A 22,303-nucleotide genomic window follows, 5' to 3' on the forward strand; every position below is an offset into this window, starting at 1 on the left:
GCTGGGATTGGTCACCGTCAGCCCCTCTGGGAGCTGGGATTGGTCACCGTCAGCCCCTCTGGGAGCTGGGATTGGTCACCGTCAGCCCCTCTGGGAGCTGGGATTGGCAAGCGTCAGTCCCTCTGGGAGCTGGGATTGGTCACCGTCAGCCCCTCTGGGAGCTGGGATTGGTCACCGTCAGCCCCTCTGGGAGCTGGGATTGGTCACCGTCAGCCCCTCTGGGAGCTGGGATTGGCAAGCGTCAGCCCCTCTGGGAGCTGGGATTGGTCACCGTCAGCCCCTCTGAGAGCTGGGATTGGCAAGCGTCAGTCCCTCTGGGAGCTGGGATTGGTCACCGTCAGTCCCTCTGGGAGCTGGGATTGGTCACCGTCAGTCCCTCTGGGAGCTGGGATTGGTCACCGTCAGTCCCTCTGGGCGCTGGGATTGGTCACCGTCAGTCCCTCTGGGAGCTGGGATTGGTCACCGTCAGTCCCTCTGGGAGCTGGGATTAACCACCATCGTCCAAGCTGAAAAATTATCCTTTCACGTAGCACGTTGACACGGGCCCGCCTGATCTCGCCTTCTTTCTGTTCTCCAAACTTATATTAATATGGGATGAGATTGTTCGGGCATGACTTGCCGTTTATTAACCTGGTCGGGTTACCCAAGCGTCAGTCCCTCTGGGAGCTGGGATTGGTCACCGTCAGTCCCTCTGGGCACTGGGATTGGTCACCGTCAGTCTCTCTGGGAGCTGGGATTGGTCACCGTCAGCCCCTCTGGGAGCTGGGATTGGTCACCGTCAGCCCCTCTGGGAGCTGGGATTGGTCACCGTCAGCCCCTCTGGGAGCTGGGATTGGCAAGCGTCAGTCCCTCTGGGAGCTGGGATTGGTCACCGTCAGCCCCTCTGGGAGCTGGGATTGGTCACCGTCAGCCCCTCTGGGAGCTGGGATTGGTCACCGTCAGCCCCTCTGGGAGCTGGGATTGGCAAGCGTCAGCCCCTCTGGGAGCTGGGATTGGTCACCGTCAGCCCCTCTGAGAGCTGGGATTGGCAAGCGTCAGTCCCTCTGGGAGCTGGGATTGGTCACCGTCAGTCCCTCTGGGAGCTGGGATTGGTCACCGTCAGTCCCTCTGGGAGCTGGGATTGGTCACCGTCAGTCCCTCTGGGCGCTGGGATTGGTCACCGTCAGTCCCTCTGGGAGCTGGGATTGGTCACCGTCAGTCCCTCTGGGAGCTGGGATTAACCACCATCGTCCAAGCTGAAAAATTATCCTTTCACGTAGCACGTTGACACGGGCCCGCCTGATCTCGCCTTCTTTCTGTTCTCCAAACTTATATTAATATGGGATGAGATTGTTCGGGCATGACTTGCCGTTTATTAACCTGGTCGGGTTACCCTAGCTTCATCAAATTCCCCAAATACCAGCTGTTTGTTTATTGGTTTTAAAACTTACCAACTGCCTGATATTAAACGGACTGATTTGCTGCTGTAATCACTTAACCTTCACCTTATTTAATTGCTTGTGTGATGTTTTGCTGGATTCTGTAGTTTAACCTGGAGTGACGTTGATGGCTCTGGGAGCAGGGTCAGTGACTGGAACCTTCTGTCCCATAGCTGACCCATCATACTCCTTGGCCACTGCCCTTTGACCTCTAACAGATTCTCTCTCTCTCTCTCTCTCTCAGTCAGCCGGCTTGGTGAAGACGGCGAGGAGACGGGAGATACCAGGCGGTTGCCAACACTGACGGCGCTGGGCAATTCGGCCACATACAGCCACAAACGTTCATTGCAGCCTCCTGTGCGGAGCACAGAGAGCACTGTGCCCACGTGAGAAGAGTGTTGGCAAAGGAGCCATTGCCCTCCCAGTACCGTGTCCTCACTCGCACTTCACATCTCACAGACTCTGTCTTCTTTTCTGTTTTTAGATGAATTGGATTTTAATTTGTGGCAGAGACTAATCCTGTAGGATTTTATACGGTTTTTAATGAGAAAGTGGGGTGGGGCTGGGAGCGGTTTCCAGGCCCAGAACCACCCCTGGTAGTTAAATACTGGGCTGCGGATCCCCCCCCCTCCCCCTCAGCTTGCCAGAGGGTTAGGGGCTGCGTGTGGACCTGCAGTCTGATGCTAGCGCTTCATAGTGGTGGCAGATTGTGCATCTTGGGGTGTAGTTAATAAACTGTCGGGAACAATAGCATGCATGGAGCAGGGGGTAGAGCCGGGCTCCCAGCTGGAACCTTGTGGGGGGGTGGGGAGGGGGGGGGGGGGGGGGGGGGGGGGGTGACCGGGTGGATATTCAGGGTAACAGGACGGTGGCGACGGAGGGAGAATGAACCACAGGTTTCACAGCCAAACATTCGACTCCACTTTGAGTTGAAGCCACCAAACCCCGAAAGAGAGAAGATGAGAGCGAGACTGATGGAAGTGAGTATCGGGAATTAGATTGAAACAGGAACAGCTTCCCCCCCCCCAACCCTCTCTGCACAGGGGAGGGCAGGAGAACGGATGGACGGGCTAATCCTGACCTGTGGCACTCTGTCTCCTACAGAGGGTTGGGCGTGGGCAAGATACTAGATTAACACTAAAAACCTAGCAGGATCCGAGGAAGCTCTGACATCCCGGATTCAACCCTGAATGGGTGTGCTGAACACAGGGACAAGAGTCTGCATTCAGCAACAAACGGGGTGGGTGTCATCAATCCCACAGGCACCTCCCTCACTGGGGTCACCGAGCTGCGGCCTTCACAGACAGGTGGTAAGAGCGGGAGAATTCTCGTAACCAACCACGGATTTTAGTCTGAGGATTGGATCTGGTGACTGGGAATGAGGGATCAGAGGCTGCTCCCAGAGTGGGTGGGGGAGGTTGTGATAGGTGGTCCTGGGATCTCGGTCTGATCCTCTCCTCTCAGTGATTGGACATTCGGGGTGAGCAGGAGGAGTCCCCGGGGCAGCCACACCTCCCTCTGCCTTGACGAGGTACGTTACGCGGGAATGGATTGTTGTGACCTCTGTACAACACCCTCCCCCATCTCCCTGTCACCCCTTTCCCAGTGAGGGGGGGTAAGTTATATTTACTGATTGTTCTTTATAGAAACCTTCTCCCAGTTCCACACAGGTTTTGAATGTGCTGCTAATGAGGTGAATTTGGTAGAAATGATTTGGGGTTATTTGCGGTAGGGTTTTTGAAATCACTAATGGGATGGGGAATGAAAGTGATCGGGACAGTCTGAAAATCTTCCCCGCTGGGTTTGCTTATAAATTATGAAACTGGACGGAGTTATCCTTGGAAATCAATGGCGATCCCTGAGACAGGAGAGGGCCTCAGTCACTACATTCAACAGGAACAGCTAGCTGCTTCCCTGGGCTGACAGCTCACCTCAAACTGCAACTAGTGAATTTCTACAACCAAAGAAGTATATTTTGTGCTCCAGGGTTCATTAAAGTTTACTTTTCATTTTATAAATTACCGTGCCATTTTTCAGTGTTTCCCTGCGTTTATCTGATTGTGACTTGCATTTATATAGCAACTTTCACAAGGACATCCCAAAGTACAAGTGCTTTCGAGCCAAAAAGTCCTTTTAACATGCAGCTGTTAGAACTGCAGCAATTTAGACTGAAATTAGGAATAGGAATGTCCTTCCCATCAACGTTCACATCTCAAAAATGAATGAAGTTATCGAGGCGCTGGAGAAAATATAAAGAAGATTTAACAAGGATGGTCCCAGAATCCAGAGGGTATATTTATCAGAAAAGATTGAACAGGCCGGGAGCCTTGAGAAGGTGATGGTGAGCTGTCTTCATGAACCGAGGCAGTCCACCTGGTGAGGGAACAGTGATATAGTTCCAAGTCAAGGTGCTGTGCCAAAAATACCAACCTGGCATTGCCCCTGCCAGCTGGCAATGAAGTTACTGTGAAAAGCCCCTAGTCGCCACACTCCGGCACCTGTTCGGGTACAGAGGGAGAATTCAGAATGTCCAATTCATCTAACAGCACGTCTTTCAGGACTTGTGGGGGGAAATCGGAGCACCCGGAGGAAACCCACGCAGACACGGGGAGAACGTGCAGACTCCTCACAGACAGTGACCCAAGTCGGGAATCGAACCTGGAACCCTGGCGCTGTGAAGCAACTGTGCTAACCGCTGTGCTACCGTGCCACCCATGTAACACCGATATATTTCCAAGTTAGCGGTGGCGCAGTGGTTAGCACTGCTGCCTCATTGCGCCAAGGACCCAGGTTTGAATCCTGGCTCTGGGTCACTGTCCGTGTGGAGTTTGCACATTCTCCCCGTGTCTGCGTGGGTCTCGCCCCCACAACCCAAAGATGTGCAGGGTGGGTGGATTGACCACGCTAAATTGCCCCTAAATTGGAAAAGAAAAATAATTGCATCCTCTTAAATTTATTTTAAAATCTATCCTCTTCACTATCAATTACACGAACAATTTTATCTTCAAACTTCTAAATTATGTCGCCCATATTTAAAAAAACCTTTTTATTCCTTCCTCAGAGTTACAAAGTCAAAGTGCAGAGTGGACAGGGGCACACTCCGAATCCAGCTCCCTGCCTGCTCTCAAAATCTATTCCAATTCAAATTGACTCCAATTCATGGTCCCCACAAGAGAGACAGACACCACATCTGACCTGACCCTCCATCTTAGCCGAAAGACCGGAAAGCAATGTGCCACCCATATTTAAGTCTGAATTATTAATATGTACAACAAACAGCAAGGGTCCAACACTGAGCCCTGTGGAACACTAAAGGAGTTTAGCGGGACTGGTTTAGCACACTGGGCTAAATCGCTGGCTTTGAAAGCAGACCAAGGCAGGCCAGCAGCACGGTTCAATTCCCGTACCAGCCTCCCCGAACAGGCGCCGGAATGTGGCGACTAGGGGCTTTTCACAGTAACTTCATTTGAAGCCTACTCGTGACAATAAGCGATTTTCATTTCATTTCATCTTTCATTATTCTGTCTCTCAGAATCGTTTGTAATCATTTTCCCACCACTGAAGTCAGACTGACCGGCCTATGGTTTTTTGGCCTGCCCCTCGCACCCTTCCACCCTCTGGGACCTCGCCTGTGTTGAGTGAGGGTTGGAAAATTATTCTCAGAGCATCTGCTATTTCCTTCCTCGTGTCCTTCAACAGCCTGGGATACAATCCATGTGACCCTGGTAACTTATCCCCCTTCAAGGCTGCCCGTACTTCCTCTGTCACTATGCTTATTGTTTCTAGTATTTCACACTCCTCTTTAATTAGAATGTCTGAATGATGCCCCTCCTCAGTGAAGACAGATCCAAAGTGCTCATTGAGAAGCCTGTCCACATCTGAATTGATTCGCAAGTTACCATGTATATCTCTGGTAGGCCGTGTGTCTGCTGCCCTTGTCCTCTGCGCTAGTGGCCGCACATTTAGAAGGTGCTGTTGAAGGAACCTTGATGAGTAAGGTGGTTAACATTGCTCCCTCACCGCGCCAGGGACCCAGGTTCAATTCCGGCCTCGGGTGACTGTGGACTTTCCAAGTTCTCCCTGTGTCTGTGTGGGTTTCCTCCCACAGTCCAAAGATGTGTGGGTTCGGTGGATTGGCAGCCCTTTTATGTGCAGGTTAGGTGGAGCTGTCGGGCTGTAGTGGGGAGTGGACTTGGGTAGAACATTACAGTGCAGTACAGGCCCTTCGGCCCTCGATGTTGCGCCGACCTGTGAAACCACTCTAAAGCCCATCTACACTATTCCCTTATCGTCCATATGTCTATCCAATGACCATTTGAATGCCCTTCGTGTTGGCGATTCCACTACTGTTGCAGGCAGGGCATTCCACACCCTTACTACTCTCTGAGTAAAGAACCTACCTCTGACATCTGTCTTATATCTATTTCCCCTCAATTTAAAGCTATGTCCCCTCGTGCTAGACATCACCATCCGAGGAAAAAGGCTCTCACTGTCCACCCTATCTAATCCTCTGATCATCTTGTATGCCTCAATTAAGTCACCGCTTAACCTTCTTCTCTCTAACGAAATCAGCCTCAAGTCCCACAGCCTTCCCTCATAAGATCTTCCCTCCATACCAGGCAACATCCTGGTAAATCTCCTCTGCACCCTTTCCAATGCTTCCTATAATGCGCGACCAGAATTGCACGCAATACTCCAAATGCGGCCGCACCAGAGTTTTGTCCAGCTGTAACATGACCTCATGGCTCCAAAACTCAATCCCTCTACCAATAAAAGCTAACATACCGTACACCTTCTTTACAACCCTCTCAACCTGGGTGGCAACTTTCAGGGATCTATGTACATGGACACTGAGATCTCTCTGCTCATCCACACTGCCAAGAATCTTACCATTAGCCCAGTACTCTGTCTTCCTGTTATTCCTTCCAAAATGAATCCGCAATTCTCCACCGACTTTAGTGTCATCTGCAAATTTACTCACCCATCCTTCTACGCCCTCCTCCAGGTCATTTATAAAAATGACAAACAGCAGTGGCCCGAAAACAGATCCTTGTGGTACTCCACTAGTAACTGGACTCCAGTCTGAACACTTCCCATCAACCACCACCCTTTGTCTTCTTCCAGGTAGCCAATTTTGGGCTGGTTTAGCTCACTGGGCTAAATCGCTGGCTTTTAAAGCAGGCCAGCAGCACGGTTCAATTCCCGTACCAGGCTCCCAGAACAGGCGCCGGAATGTGGCGACTAGGGGCTTTTCACAGTAACTTCATTGAAGCCTACTTGTGACAATAAGCGATTTTCATTTCATTTCTAATCCAAACTGCTAAATCACCCTGAATCCCATGCCTCCGTATTTTCTGCAATAAACTACCGTGGGGAACCTTTTCGAACGCTTTGCTGAAATCCATATACACCACATCAACTGCTTTACCCTCGTCCACCTGTTTGGTCACCTTCTCAAAGAACTCAATAAGGTTTGTGAGGCACGACCTACCCTTCACAAAACTGTGTTGACTATCTCTAATCAAATTATTCCTTTCCAGATGATTATACATCCTATCTCTTATAAACCTTTCCAAGACTTTGCCCACAACAGAAGTAAGGCTATAGTTACCGGGGTTGTCTCTACTCCCCTTCTTGAACAAGGGGACAACATTTGCTATCCTCCAGTCTTCTGGCACTATTCCTGTCGGCAATGATGACATAAAGATCAAAGGCTCAGCAGTCTTCTCCCTAGCTTCCCAGAGAATCCTAGGATAAATCCCATCCGGCCCAGGGGACTTATCTATTTTCACACTTTCCAGAATTGCTAACACCTCCTCCTTATGAACCTCAAGCCCTTCTAGTCTAGTAGCCTGAATCTCAGTATTCTAGACAACATTGTCTTTTTCCTGTGTGAATACTGACGAAAAATATGCCTCGCCTCAGGGTGCTCTTTCAGAAGGCCCATGCAGACCTGATGGGCCGAATGGCCTGCTGTTGCACCGTAAGGATTCTATGGAGTCCCAGATGGAGTACACTGTTGCTACTGTATGTTAGTGGTGGAGGGGGTGAATGTTCAAGGCGGTAGAAGGGGTACCAATCAAGCGGACTATTTTGTCCTGGATGGTGTCGAACTTCTTGAGTGTTGTTGGAGCTGCACTCATCCCGGCAAGTGGAGAATATTCCATTACACTCCTGACTTGTGCCTTGGACAGGCTTTGGGGGGTCAGTAGGTCAGTTCCCATTGCAACATTTCCTGCTTCTTAACTGCCTTGGTAGCCACAGCATTGGCTAGTCCAGTTCAGTTTCTGATCAATGGGAACCCCCAGGATATTGCTAGTGGGGGATTCAGCAATGGTAATGCCATTGAAGGGGTGGAGGTTAGATCCTCTCTTGTTGGAGCTGGTCATTGCCTGAGACTTGTGTGGCGTGAATGTAACTTGTCATTTGTCAGCCCCGAGCCTGGATATTGTCCAGGTCTTGCTGCATTTGGACGGGGACTGCTTCATTATCTGAGGAGTCGTGAATGGTGCTGAACATTGTGCAGTCATCCGCAAACATCCCCACTTCTGACCTATTGATGGAAGGGAGGTCATTGACACTCCTGCAGTGATGTCTTGAACTGAGATGATGACTTCCAACGATCACACCATCTTCCTTTGTGCCAGGCATGACTCTAATCAGTGTAGAGTTTCCCACTGATCCCCAATCAGTTTCGTTGGAGCTCTTTGATGTCATACCAGATATGCTGCTGTGTTCATATCAAGGGCAGTCACTCTCGCCTCTCCTCTGGAATTAAGCTCTTTTCTCCATGTTTGGACCAAATCTGAAATGAGGTTTGGAGCCAAGGTCCACCTGCACCTAAAATATGCATCAGCGAGCAGGTTCCTGCGAGTGAGCGCCGTTTATAGAAACTAAAATTAATCGGGAAACTAGATCAGAGGCTCGGAATCCTACGGCAAGTATCTCATCTCCTGACCCCCCAAAGTCTGTCCATCATCCACAAGGCACAAGTCAGGAGTGTGAGGGAATACTCTCCACTTGCCTGGATGAGCAGCTCCAACAACACTCAAGAAGCTCGACACCACCCAGGACTAGGCAGTCCTGCTTGATTGCTCCCCTTCCACAAACATTCAAACCCTGCACCACCGATGAACAAGCAGAGGACAAACTAAAAAAGCAATAAGGGGGAGAAGATGAAATATGAGTAAGCTAGTTAGTAATATAAAGGAAGTTAGGAGGAGTTTTGTCAACATAAAAAAGGTAAAATGGAGGCACGAATGGACATTGGACCACTGTAAAATGAGGCTGGAAGAGAAATAATAGGAAACAAAGAAATGAAAGAGGAACTGAATAGTTCACAATAGTCTTCACGGTGGAAGACACCAGTAGGATGCTGGAGAACCAGGGGGCAGAGGTGAGCATAGTGGCCATCACGAAGGAGAAGGTGCTGGGGAAGCAAGGTGGATAAGTCACCTGGACCGGATGGACTGCACCACAGGGTTTGAAAAGAGATAGCTGCCGAGTTTGTGGAGGCATTGGCGGTGATCTTTTAGGAATTACTGGAGGCAGGAAGGGACCCAGAGGATTGGAAAGTGGCTAATGTAACACCGCTGTTTAAGAAGGGAGACAGGAAATTATAGGCCGGTTAGCCAGACTTGGGTCATTGGTATGGTTTTAGAGTCTGTTATTAAAGATAAGATTGCGGAGTACTAAGAAGTGCATGGTAAAATGGGACTGAGTCAGCACGGATTCGACAAGGGGAGTCATGCCTGACAAATCTATTAGAATTCTTTGAGGAAGTTAGACAAAGGAGAACCAGTGGATGTGGTCTATTTAGGTGCCATACAGGTGGCTGCTAAATAAGAGGCCATGATGTTAAGGGTAAGATCATGGCATGGACAGAGGATTGGCTGACTGGCAGAAGGCAGAGAGTGGGGATAAAGGGGTCTTTTTCAGGATGGTAGCCGGTGACTAGTGGTGTGCCTCAGGGGTCTGTGCTGGGACCACAACTTTTCACAATATACATTAATGATCTGGAAGAAGGTACTGAAGGTACTGTTGCTAAGTGTGCAGGTGATACAAAGATCTGTAGAGGGACAGGTAGTATTGAGGAAGCAAGGGGGCTGCAGAAGGACTTGGACAGGCTAGGAGAGTGGGCAATGAAGTGGCAGATGGAATACAATGTGGATAAGTGTGAGGTTATGCATTTTGGAAGGAGGAATTAGGTATAGACTTCTAAATGGGGAAATGGTTAGGAAATCAGAAGACAAAGGGACTTGAGAGTCCATGTTCATGATTCTCTTAAGGTTAACGTGCAGGTTCAGTCCGTAGTTAAGAAAGCAAATGCAATGCAGCTATATAGATGTGGTCACACTCAAGGTGCAGGCAGAGAGATGGAATCCCCTGTGGTTGTCCCCTTCTCGAACAGGTATACCGCTTTGGATACTGTTGGGAGGAACAGCCTATCAGGGGAAAACAGCAGCAGCCAGAGCAGTGGCACCACGGCTGGCTCTGATGTTCAGAAGGGAGAGTCAAAGTGCAGAAGCGGAATAGTCATAGTGGTCTTTATAGTCAGGGGCACAGATAGGCGCTTCTGTGGACGTGAAAGAGACTCCAGGATGGTATGTTGCCTCCCTGGTGCCAGGGTCCAGGATGTTTCAGTGGGTAGCGGGCATCCTGAAGGGGGAGGGAAAACAGGCAGAGGTCGTTGTACATATTGGTACTAACGACATAGGCAGGAAGGGGCATGAGGTCCTGCAGCAGGAGTTAAGGGAGCTAGGCAGAAAGTTAAAAGACAGGGCCTCAAGGGTTGTAATCTCGGGATTACTGCCTGTGCCATGTGCCAGTGAGACTAGAAATAGGAAGATAGAGCAGCTAAACACGTGGCTAAACAGCTGGTCTAGGAGGGAGGGTTTCCGTTATCTGGACCACTGGGAGCTCTTCCGGGGCAGGTGTGACCTATATAAGAAGGCCGGGTTGCATCTAAACTGGAGAGGCATAAATATCCTGGCCACGAGGTTTGCTAGTGTCACACGGGAGGGTTTAAACTAATATGGCAGGGGGGTGGGCACGGGAGCAATAGGTCAGAAGGTGAAAGGATTGAGGGAGAACTAGGAAATAGGGCCAGTATGGCTCTGAGGAAGAGCAGACGGGGAGATGTTTCTGAAAACAGCGGGACTGGTAGGTTTTAATGCAAGAAGTATAACAGGTAAGGCAGATGAACTTAGAGCTCGGATTAGTACTTAGAACTATGATGTTGTTGCCATTACAGAGACCTGGTTGACGGAAGGACATGGCAGCTAAACGTTCCAGGATTTAGATGTTTCAGGCGGGATAGTGGGGGATGTAAAAGGGGTGGCGGAGTTGCGCTACTGGTTAGTGAGAATATCACAGCTGTACTACGGGAGGACACCTCAGAGGGCAGTGAGGCTCTATGGGTAGAGATCAGGAATAAGAAGGGTGCAGTCACAATGTTGGGGGTTTACTACAGGCCTCCCAACAGAGGGCTGGAGATAGAGGAACAGATAGGTAGACAGATTTTGGAAAAGAGTAAAAACAACAGGGTTGTGATGGGAGACTTTAACTTCCCCAATATTGACTGGGACTCACTTAGTGCTAGGGGCTTGGTCGGGGCAGAGTTTGTAAGGAGCATCCAGGAGGGCTTCTTAAAACAATATGTAGATACTCCAACTAGGGGAGGGACTGTACTAGACCTGGTATTGGGGAATGAGCCCGGCCAGGTGGTAGAAGTTTCGGTAGGGGAGCATTTCAGGAACAGTGACCACAATTCAGTAAGTTTCAAAGTGCTGCTGGACAAGGATAAGAGTGGTCCTAGGGTGAATGTGCTAAATTGGGGGAAGGCTAATTATAACAATATTAGGCGGGAGTTGAAGACCCTAGATTGGGGGCATCTGACATGTGGGAGACTTTCAAATGTCAGTTGAAAGGAATTCAGGACCGGCATGTTCCTGTGAGGAAGAAGGATAAATATGTCATTTTTGGAACCTTGGATAATGAGAGATATTGTAGGCCTCGTCAAAAAGAAAAAGGAGGCATTTGTCAGGGCTAGAAGGCTGGGAACAGACAAAGCCTGTGTGGAATATAAGGAAAGTAGGAAGGAACTTCAGCAAGAAGTCAGGAGGGCTAAAAGGGGTCACGAAAAGGGGCTGGTTTAGCTCACTGGGCTAAGTCGCTGGCTTTGAAAGCAGGCCAGCAGCACGGTTCAATTCCCGTACCAGCCTCCCCGAACAGGCGCCGGAATGTGGCGACTAGGGGCTTTTCACAGTAACTTCATTGAAGCCTACTCGTGACAATAAGCGATTTTCATTTTCATTTCATTTCAAAAGTAATTGGCAAATTGGGTTAAGGAAAATCCCAAGGCTTTTTACACGTACATAAAAAGCAAGAGGGTAGCCAGGGAAAGGGTTGGCCCACTGAAGGATAGGCAAGGGAATCTATGTGTGGAGCCAGAGGAAATGGGCAAGGTACTAAATGAATACTTTGCATCAGTATTCACCAAAGAGAAGGAATTGATGGATGTTGAGTCTGGAGAAGGGTGTGTAGATAGCCTGGGTCACATTATGATCCAAAAAGACGAGGTGTTGGGCGTCTTGAAAAATATTAAGGTGGATAAGTCCCCAGGGCCTGATGGGATCTACCCCAGAATACTGAAGGAGGCGAGAGAGGAAATTGCTGAGGTCTTGACAGAAATCTTTGCATCCTCACTGTCTTCAGGTGCTGTCCTGGAGGACTGGAGAATAGAACAAAGAACAAAGAAAATTACAGCACAGGAACAGGCCCTTCGGCCCTCCCAGCCTGCGCCGATCCAGATCCTTTATCTAAACCTGTCACCTATTTTCCAAGGATCTACTTCCCTCTGTTCCCCGCTCGTTCATATATCGGTCTCGATGCATCTTAAATGATGCTATCGTGCCCACCTCTACCACCTCCGCTGGCAAAGCGTTCCAGGCACCCACCACCCTCTGCGTAAAAACCTTTCCACGCGCATCTCCCTTAAACGTTCCCCCTCTCACCTTGAAATCGTGACCCCTTGTAATTGACACCCCCACTCTTAGAAAAAGCTTGTTGCTATCCACCCTGTCCATACCTCTCAGAATTTTGTAGACCTCAATCAGGTCCCCCCTCAACCTCCGTCTTTCCAACGAAAACAATCCTAATCTACTCAACCTTTCTTTATAGCTAGCACCCTCCACACCAGGCAACATCCTGGTGAACCTCCTCTGCACCCTCTCTAAAGCATCCACATCCTTCTGGTAATGTGACGACCAGAACTGCACGCAGTATTCCAAATGTGGCCTAACCAAAGTCCTATACAACTGTAACATGACCTGCCGACTCTTGTACCAATACCCCGTCCGATGAAGGCAAGCATGCTGTATGCCTTCTTGACCACTCTATCAACCTGCATTGCCACCTTCAGGGTACAATGGACCTAAACTCCCAGATCTCTGTGTACATCAATTTTCCCCAGGACTCTTCCATTGACCGTATAGTCCGCTCTTGAATTAGATCTTCCAAAATGCATCACCTCGCATTTGGCTGGATTGAACTCCAGCTGCCATTTCACTGCCCAACTCTCCAATCTATCTATATTTTGCTGTATTCTCTGACAGTCCTCCTCACTATCTGTAACTCCACCAATCTTAGTATTATCTGCAAACTTGTTAATCAGACCACCTCTACCTTCGTCCAGATCATTTATGTATATCACAAACAACAGTGGTCCGAGCACGGATCCCTGTGGAACACCACTAGTCACCGTTCTCCATTTTGAGACACTCCCTTCCACCACTTCTCTCTGTCTCCTGTTGCCCAGCCAGTTCTTTATCCATCTAGCTAGTACACCCTGAACCCCATACGACTTCACTTTTTCCATCAACCTGCCATGGGAAACTTTATCAAATGCCTTACTGAAGTCCATGTATATGACATCTACAGCCCTTCCCTCATCAATTAACGTTGTCACTTCCTCAAAGAATTCTATTAGGTTTGTGAGACATGACCTTCCCTGCACAAAACCATGCTGTATATCACTGATAAGTCTATTTTCTTCTAAATGTGAATAGATCCTATCCCTCAGTATCTTCTCCAACAGTTTGCCTACCACTGACATCAAGCTCACAGGCCTATAATTCCATGGATTATCCCTGCTATCCCTTTTAAACAAAGGGACAACATTAGCAATTCTCCAGTCCTCCGGGACCTCACCCGTGCTCAAGGATGCTGCAACGATATCTGTTAAGGCCCCAGCTATTTCGTCCCTCGCTTCCCTCAGTAACCTGGGATAGATCCCATCCGGACCTGGGGACTTGTCCACCTTAATGCCTTTTAGAAGACCCAAAACTTCCCCCTTCCTTTTGCTGACTTGACTTCGAGTATTTAAACATCCATCCCTAGCCTCAACATCCATCATGTCCCTCTCCTTGGTGAATACCGATGCAAAGGACTCATTAAGAATCTCACCCATTTCCACTGACTCCACGCATAAATTCCCTCTTTTGTCTTTGAGTGGGCCAACCCTTTCTCTAGTTACCCTCTTGCTCCTTATACATGAATAAAAGGCTTTGGGATTTTCCTTAACCCTGTTAGCCAAAGATATTTCATGACCCCTTTTAGCCCTCTTTATTGCGTGTTTGAGATTTGTCCTGCTTTCTCAATATTCCTCCAAAGCTTGTAATTGATAATATGGAAAATGTGTCATTTGAAACATGGAAGTCTGGCAATATCTGGTCTGAGAGAAACATGAGAGGATACAGGGAAAGATCCCACAAAGGGTTAACAGCAGCTGCCAGGGAAGGATTGTAAAATGCAGATATCCTTGGTCAAACAGGCTTAGCAAACAAGACAGACAGGATTTTGAATGAAGCCAAAAACAATGGCTCACACCTTCATTGAAAGTAACTATCTTAGTAAGGATCTGGAAAAGAATGGATGAGGTTCAGTTGAATTTTGTGATAATTCTAAGTGTGAAAATTTGCTAATACCAGGTTTATCAGTCTACGAGAAACATAATTCAAAGCCAAAATCAAAGTCAAAATTGAGCTGAGGACACAATTGGAAAATAAAACTATAGAAATGACAGGAATTAAAAGTAACATCTCTTGAAGTCAAAGCATTTTGAACATCACAAAGGAAACAATGTAATCAGATCTATGAGATGAAGTCATGTCAAAAGGATTGGATTGGATTTGTTTATTGTCACGTGTACCGAGGTACAGTGAAAAGTATTTTTCTGCGAGCAGCTCAACAGATCATTAAGTACATGGGACGAAAAGGGAATAAAAGAAAATACATAATAGGGCAACGCAACATATACAATGTAACTACATAAGCACTGGCATCGGATGAAGCATACAGGGTGTAGTGTTAATGAGATCAGTCCATAAGAGGGTCATTTAGGAGTCTGGTGACAGTGGGGAAGAAGCTGTATTTGAGTCTGTTCGTGCGTGTTCTCAGACTTCTGTATCTCCTGCCCGATGGAAGAAGTTGGAAGAGTGAGTAAGCAAAATGAATATTTAGTTGGATGAGAAGGTTTAGATCAAAAGATACTTTTTACAATCAAAGAAAATAAGAGTTACTTTACAATAACGTCATAAAAACTTAATTGTTAGAAAGGAAATATAAACTGAGAGAGCAGAACGAGAAGCAGAACTCAGAGAGAGAGAGAGAGAGAGAGAGAGAAGCAGAGACAGATTATAGTCAGCTCGGCCATGGGAAATGGACAGGGCAGAGCAGCCGAGCTAAAACAGCTAATACATCTAAGGAAGACTAGAATTTAAAGAGTAGGCAGAGTCAGCTCAGAGATAGCTCTCACAGCTCTGTACATGGGAAAGATAGGACACAGCAACCGAGCTCATCAGCGAATACCTCTGAAGAAGACCAGACTTTAAAGAAGATTGATTGTCAAATTGGGCCTGAAGGTCCCTTCAACCAACCAGAAGGATCCAGAAGCAAGATCTTTTTCCTTTCTGTAAAGACGGTGATTGCATCTTTTAAAAAGAGAAAAAATATATAATAATAAAATAACTTAAAAGTTTTAACCTGAAACAGTGATTATTAGTCTACTTTACTTACTTAGCAATGCGGGACCCAGGATCGATGCTACTAAGTGGTAAGTAGATGAAATCTTCGGTGAAGGTATACCGGGGGATAACTTGAAAATATAGTTTGACCTGAATAGCACCCACTGAAGCCTGCATCGGAGTCGGGGAGTGAGAATCCCTGATCACCATTTAGAATGTCGCCCTTTTTGGTATAGGGGGAATTCTAAGAATAGTGGTGAGTTTTCAAAAACAAGCTTCATCAGTTTTAAGTAGCCTAGACCTTATGTATGCTTCCTTTTTCATCTTAGCTAGACTCACAATTCCACCCGTCGTCCATGGTTCCCTAATCTTGCCATTTCTATCCCTCATTTTCACAGGGACATGTCTGTCCTGCATTCTAATCAACCTTACCTTAAAAGACTCCCTCATTTCAAATGTGGATTTGCCCTGAAACAGCTGCTCCCAATCCACATTCCCTAGCTCCTGCCGAATTTTGTTATACTTGGCCTTTCCCCAATTTAGCACTCTTCCTTTAGAACCACTCTCGTCTTTGTCCATGAGTATTCTAAAACGTACGGAATTGTGATTGCTATTCCCAAAGTAATCACCGACTGAAACTTCAACCACCTGGCCGGGATCATTCCCCAATACCAGGTCCAGTATGGCCCCTTCCCGAGTTGGACTATTTACATACTGCTCTAAAAAAACTCTCCTGGATGCTCCTCACAAATTCTGCTCCATCTACGCCTCCAACACTACATGAGTCCCATTCAATGTTGGGGAAGTTAAAATCTCCCATCACGACCACCCTATTGCTCCTCCATTTTTCTATAATCTTCTACATATTTGTACCTCTACTTCACGCTCGCTTTTGGGAGGCCTGTAGTAAAGTCCCAACAATGTTGCTGCACCCTTCCTATTTTTTAGCTCTACCCATATTGCCTCAGTGCTCGAATCCTCCATCGTGCCCTCCTTAATCACAGCTGTGATATCATCTCTGACCAATAATGCAACTCCTCCACCCCTTTTACCTCCCTCTCTATCCCTCCTGAAGCATCTATACCCTGGGATATTTAGTTGCCAGTCTTGCCCTTCCCTCAACCAAGTCTCAGTAATACCAATAACATCATATTCCCAGATACTAATCCAAGCCCGAAGTTCATCTGCCTTACCTGCTACACTTCTCGTATTGAAACAAATGCACCTCAGACCACCTGTCCCTTTGCATTCATCATCTCTTCCCTGTCTTCTCTTCCCCTTAGTCATATTGAGTTTATTATCTAGTACCTCACTGGCTTTAGTTGCTGCCTCTTTACTGACTGACCTCTAACTTCCTAATCTGGTTCCCATCCCCCTGCCACATTAGTTTAACACTTCCCCAACAGTGTTAGCAAAAGCACCCCCTAGGACATTGGTTCCCGTCCTGCCCAGGTGTAGACCATCCGATTTGTAATGGTCCCACCGCCCCCAGAACCGGTTCCAATGTCCCAAAAATCTGAACCCCTCCCTCCTGCATCATCTCTCAAGCCACGTATTCATTCTGACTATTCTTGAATTTCTACTCTGACCACTTCATGGCACTGGGAGCAAGAACAAAGAAATGTACAGCACAGGAACAGGCCCTTCGGCCCTCCAAGCCCGTGCCGACCATGCTGCCCGACGAAACTACAATCTTCTACACTTCCTGGGTCCGTATCCCTCTATTCCCATCCTATTCATGTATTTGTCAAGATGCCCCTTAAACGTCACTATCGTCCCTGCTTCCACCATCTCCTCCTATAGCGAGTTCCAGGCACCCACTACTCTCTGTGTAAAAAAAATTGCCTTGTACATCTACTCTAAACCTTGCCGCTCTCACCTGTCACCTATGCCCCCTAGTAATTGACTCCTCTACCCTGGGGACATGCCTCTGACTATCCACTCTGTCTATGCCCCTCATAATTTTGTAGACCTCTATCTGGTCGCCCCTCAACCTCCGTCGTTCCAGTGAGAACAAACCGAGTTTATTCAACCGCTCCTCATAGCTAATGCCCTCCATACCAGGGAACATTCTGGTAAATCTCTTCTGCACCCTCTCTAAAGCCTCCACATCCTTCTGGTAGTATGGCGACCAGAATTGAACACTGTACTCCAAGTGTGGCCTAACTAAGGTTCTATACAGCTGCAACATGACTTGCCAATTCTTATACTCAATGCCCCGGCCAATGAAGGCAAGCATGCCGTATGCCTTGTTGACTACTTTCTCCACCTGTGTTGCCCCTTTCAGTAACCTGTGGACCTGTACTCCTAGATCTCTCTGACTTTCAACACACTTGAGGGTTCTACCATTCACTGTATATTCCCTACCTGCATTAGACCTTCCAAAATGTATTACCTCACATTTGTCCGGATTAAACTCCATCTGCCATCTCTCCGTCCAAGTCTCCAAACAATCTAAATCCTGCTGTATCCTCTGACAGTCCTCATCGCTATCCGCAATTCCACCAACCTGTGTGTCGTCTGCAAACTTACTAATCAGACCAGTTACATTTTTCTCCAAATCATTTATATATACTACAAAGAGCAAAGGTCCCAGCACTGATCCCTGCGGAACACCACTGGTCACAGCCCTCCAATTAGAAAAGCATCCCTCCATTGCTACTCTCTGCCTTCCGTGACCTAGCCAGTTCTGTATCCACCTTGCCAGCTCACCCCTGATCCCGTGTGACTTCACCTTTTGTACTAGTCTACCATGAGGGACCTTGTCAAAAGCCTTACTGAAGTCCATATAGATCCACTGTCCTATCTGCATCAATCATCTTAGTGACCTCCTCGAAAAACTCTATCAAGTTAGTGAGACATGACCTCCCCTTCACAAAACCATGCTGCCTCTCACTAATACGTCCATTTGCTTCCAAATGGGAGTCGATCCTGCCTCGAAGAATTCTCTCCAGTAATTTCCCTACCACTGAAGTAAGGCTCACCGGCCTGTAGTTCCCTGGATTATCCTTGCTACCCTTCTTAAACAGAGGAACAACATTGGCTATTCTCCAGTCCTCCGGGACATCCCCTGAAGACAGTGAGGATCCAAAGATTTCTGTCAAGGCCTCAGCAATTTCCTCTCCAGCCTCCTTCAGTATTCTGGGGTAGATCCCATCAGGCCCTGGGGACTTATCTACCTTAATATTTTTAAGACGCTCAACACCTCGTCTTTTTGGATCACAATGTGACCCAGGCTATCTACACCCCCTTCTCCAGACTCAACATCTACCAATTTCTTCTCTTTGGTGAATACTGATGCAAAATATTCATTTAGTACCTCACCCATTTCCTCTGGCTCCACACATAGATTCCCTTGCCTATCCTTCAGTCACCCTCTTGCTTTTTATGTACGTGTAAAAAGCCTTGGGATTTTCCTTAACCCTATTTGCCAATGACTTTTTGTGAACCCTTCTAGCCCTCCTGACTCCTTGCTTAAGTTCCTTCCTACTTTCCTTATATTGCACACAGGCTTTGACTGTTCCCAGCCTTTTAGCCCTGACAAATGCCTCCTTTTTCTTTTTGACGAGGCCTACAATATCTCTCGTTATCCAAGGTTCCCGAAAATTGGCGTATTTATCTTTCTTCCTCACAGGAACATGCCTGTCCTGTATTCCTTTCAACTGACACTTGAAAGCCTCCCACATGTCAGATGTTGATTTGCCCTCAAACATCCACCACCAATCTATGTTCTTCAGTTCCCGCCTAATATTGTTATAATTAACCTTCCCCCAATTTAGCACATTCACCCTAGGACCACTCTTATCCTTGTCCACCAGCACTTTAAAACTTACTGAATTGTGGTCACTGTTCCCAAAATGCTCCCCTACCGAAACTTCTACCACCTGGCCGGGCTCATTCCCCAATACCAGGTCCAGTACCGCCCCTTCCCTAGTTGGACTGTCTACATATTGTTTTAAGAAGCCCTCCTGGATGCTCCTTACAAACTCTGCCCTGTCTAAGCCCTTGGCACTAAGTGAGTCCCAGTCAATATTGGGGAAGTTGAAGTCTCCCATCACCACAACCCTGTTTTTTTACTCTTTTCCAAAATCTGTCTACCTATCTGCTCCTCTATCTCCCGCTGGCTGTTGGGAGGCCTGTAGTAAACCCCCAACATTGTGACTGCACCCTTCTTATTCCTGATCTCTACCCATAGAGCCTCACTGCCCTCTGAGGTGTCCTCCCGTAGTACAGCTGTGATATCCTCCCGAACCAGTAGCACAACTCAGCCACCCCTTTTACATAAGAACATAAGAACTAGGAGCAGGAGTAGGCCACCTGGCCCCTCGAGCCTGCTCCACCATTCAATGAGATCATGGCTGATCTTTTGTGGACTCAGCTCCACTTTCCGACCCGAACACCATAACCCTCTCCTCGTAATCCAACCCCTTCAGCTCTGGGATTAACCTAGTGAATCTCCTCTGCACACCCTCCAGTGCCAGTACGTCCTTTCTCAAGTAAGGAGACCAAAACTGACCACAATACTCCAGGTGTGGCCTCACTAACACCTTATACAATTGCAGCATAACCTCCCTAGTCTTAAACTCCATCCCTCTAGCAATGAAGGACAAAATTCCATTTGCATTCTTAATCACCTGTTTACCTGTAAACCAACTTTTTGCGACTCACGCACTAGCCCACCCAGGTCTCTCTGCACAGCAGCATGTTTTAATATTTTATCATTTAAATAATAATCCCTTTTGCTGTTATTCCTACCAAAATGGATAACCTCACATTTGTCAACATTATATTCCATCTGCCAGACCCTAGCCCATTCACTTAGCCTATCCAAATCCCTCTGCAGACTTCCAGTATCCTCTGCACTTTTTGCTTTACCACTTATCTTAGTGTCGTCTGCAAACTTGGACACATTGCCCTTGGTCCCCAACTCCAAATCATCTATGTAAATTGTGAACAGTTGTGGGCCCAACACTGATCCCTGAGGGACACCACTAGCTACTGATTGCCAACCAGAGAAACACCCATTAATCCCCACTCTTTGCTTTCTATTAATTAACCAATCCTCTATCCATGCTACTGCTTTCCCCTTAATGCCATGCATCTTTATCTTATGCAGCAACCTTTTGTGTGGCACCTTGTCAAAGGCTTTCTGGAAATCCAGATATACCACATCCATTGACTCCCCATTATCTACCGCACTGTTAATGTCCTCAAAAAATTCCAGTCCCCCTCTATCCCGCCTGAAACATCTAAATCCTGGAACGTTTAGCTGCCAATCCTGCCTTCCCTCAACCAGGTCTCTGTAATGGCAACAACATCATAGTTCCAAGTACTAATCCAAGCTCTAAGTTCATCTGCCATTTACCCATAATACTTGCATTAAAACATATGCACTTCAGGCCAGCAGACCCGCTGTGTTTAGCAATGTCTCCCTATCTGCTCTGCCTCAGAGCCACACTGTCCCTCTTCCCTAGCTCTCCCTCAATGCTCTCACCTTCTGACCTATTGCTCCCGTGCCCACCCCCCTGCCCTACTAGTTTAAACCCTCCCGTGTGACACTAGCAAACCTCGCGGCCAGGATATTTATGCCTCTCCGGTTTAGATGCAACCCGTCCTTCTTATACAGGTCACACCTGCCCCGGAAGAGCTCCCAGTGGTCCAGATAATGGAAACCCTCCCTCCTACACCAGCTGTTTAGCCACGTGTTTAGCTGCTCTATCTTCCTATTTCTAGCCTCACTGGCACGTGGCACAGGGAGTAATCCCGAGATTACAACCCTTGAGGCCCTGTCTTTTAACTTTCTGCCTAGCTCCCTTAACTCCTGCTGCAGGACCTCATGCCCCTTCCTGCCTATGTCGTTAGTACCAATATGTACAACGACCTCTGCCTGTTTGCCCTCCCCCTTCAGGATGCCCTCTACCCGTTCGGAGACATCCTGGACCCTGGCACCAGGGAGGCAACATACCATCCTGGAGTCTCTTTCACATCCACAGAAACGCCTATCTGTGCCTCTGACTATAGAGTCCCCTATTACTATTGCTCTTCTGCGCTTTGACCCTCCCTTCTGAACATCAGAGCCAGCCGTGGTGCCACTGCTCTGGCTGCTGCTGTTTTCCCCTGATAGGCTATCCCCCCCGACAGTATCCAAAGGGGTATACCTGTTCGAGAGGGGGACAACCACAGGGGATTCCTGCACTGACTGCCTGCCCTTTCTGGTGGTCACCCATTTCTCTGCCTGCACCTTGGGTGTGACCACATTTACATAACTGTGATCTATGACACTTTCTGCCACCTGCATGCTCCTAAGTGCATCCAATTGCTGCTCCAACCGAACCATGCGGTCTGTGAGGAGCTCCAGTTGGGTGCACTTTCTGCAGATGAAGCCATCTGGGACGCTGGAAGCCTCCCGGACCTGCCACATCTCACAGTCAGAGCACTGCACCCCTCTAACTGACATTGCGTCAATTAATTAGTAAATTAAAGTTAAAAGTTAAAATGAAAAAAAAAAAGTTACTGTTAACTATCTGTTTCCTAGCACTGGATTTCTAATATAAATGCGAAAGCTAAATATAGTACTCTCCGATCTCTGGCTTAGATACCCCTCTAAATTATAATTAAGTTATTATGTTTAATTAGTTACCAATGCGTTATTTTTTTAATTTAATGTAGATTCCCAACCAGCCACTCAGGTCACAGCTTTTTACTACCTTTGAGGTCCTACTTTTTAACTAAATTCTGATTGTAGGACCTCATCCCGTTTTTTACCTATATCGTTGGTGCCTATATGCACCACGACAGCTGGCTGTTCACCATCCCCCTTCAGTCTGCCCTGCAGCCGATCTGAGACATCCCTGACCCGTG

At 47.7% G+C, this 22,303-nt stretch overlaps 1 protein-coding gene across 1 annotated transcript in view; it reads left to right on the plus strand.

Annotated features, from left to right (window-relative positions):
* The window catches only part of LOC140425666 (protein scribble homolog), a 50,597-nt gene extending 48,360 nt beyond the window's left edge, over positions 1 to 2,237 (plus strand). The window contains exon 5 of the mRNA XM_072510162.1: positions 1,663 to 2,237. Coding sequence (XP_072366263.1) covers positions 1,663 to 1,808 — 146 coding nt within the window. The 3' untranslated portion in view covers positions 1,809 to 2,237. The remainder of the gene's footprint in view (positions 1 to 1,662) is intronic.
* The last annotated feature ends 20,066 nt before the right edge of the window (positions 2,238 to 22,303 follow it).

The sequence above is a fragment of the Scyliorhinus torazame genome, chromosome 6, assembly GCF_047496885.1.
Source record: "Scyliorhinus torazame isolate Kashiwa2021f chromosome 6, sScyTor2.1, whole genome shotgun sequence".
Classification (NCBI taxonomy): Eukaryota; Metazoa; Chordata; class Chondrichthyes; order Carcharhiniformes; family Scyliorhinidae; genus Scyliorhinus; species Scyliorhinus torazame.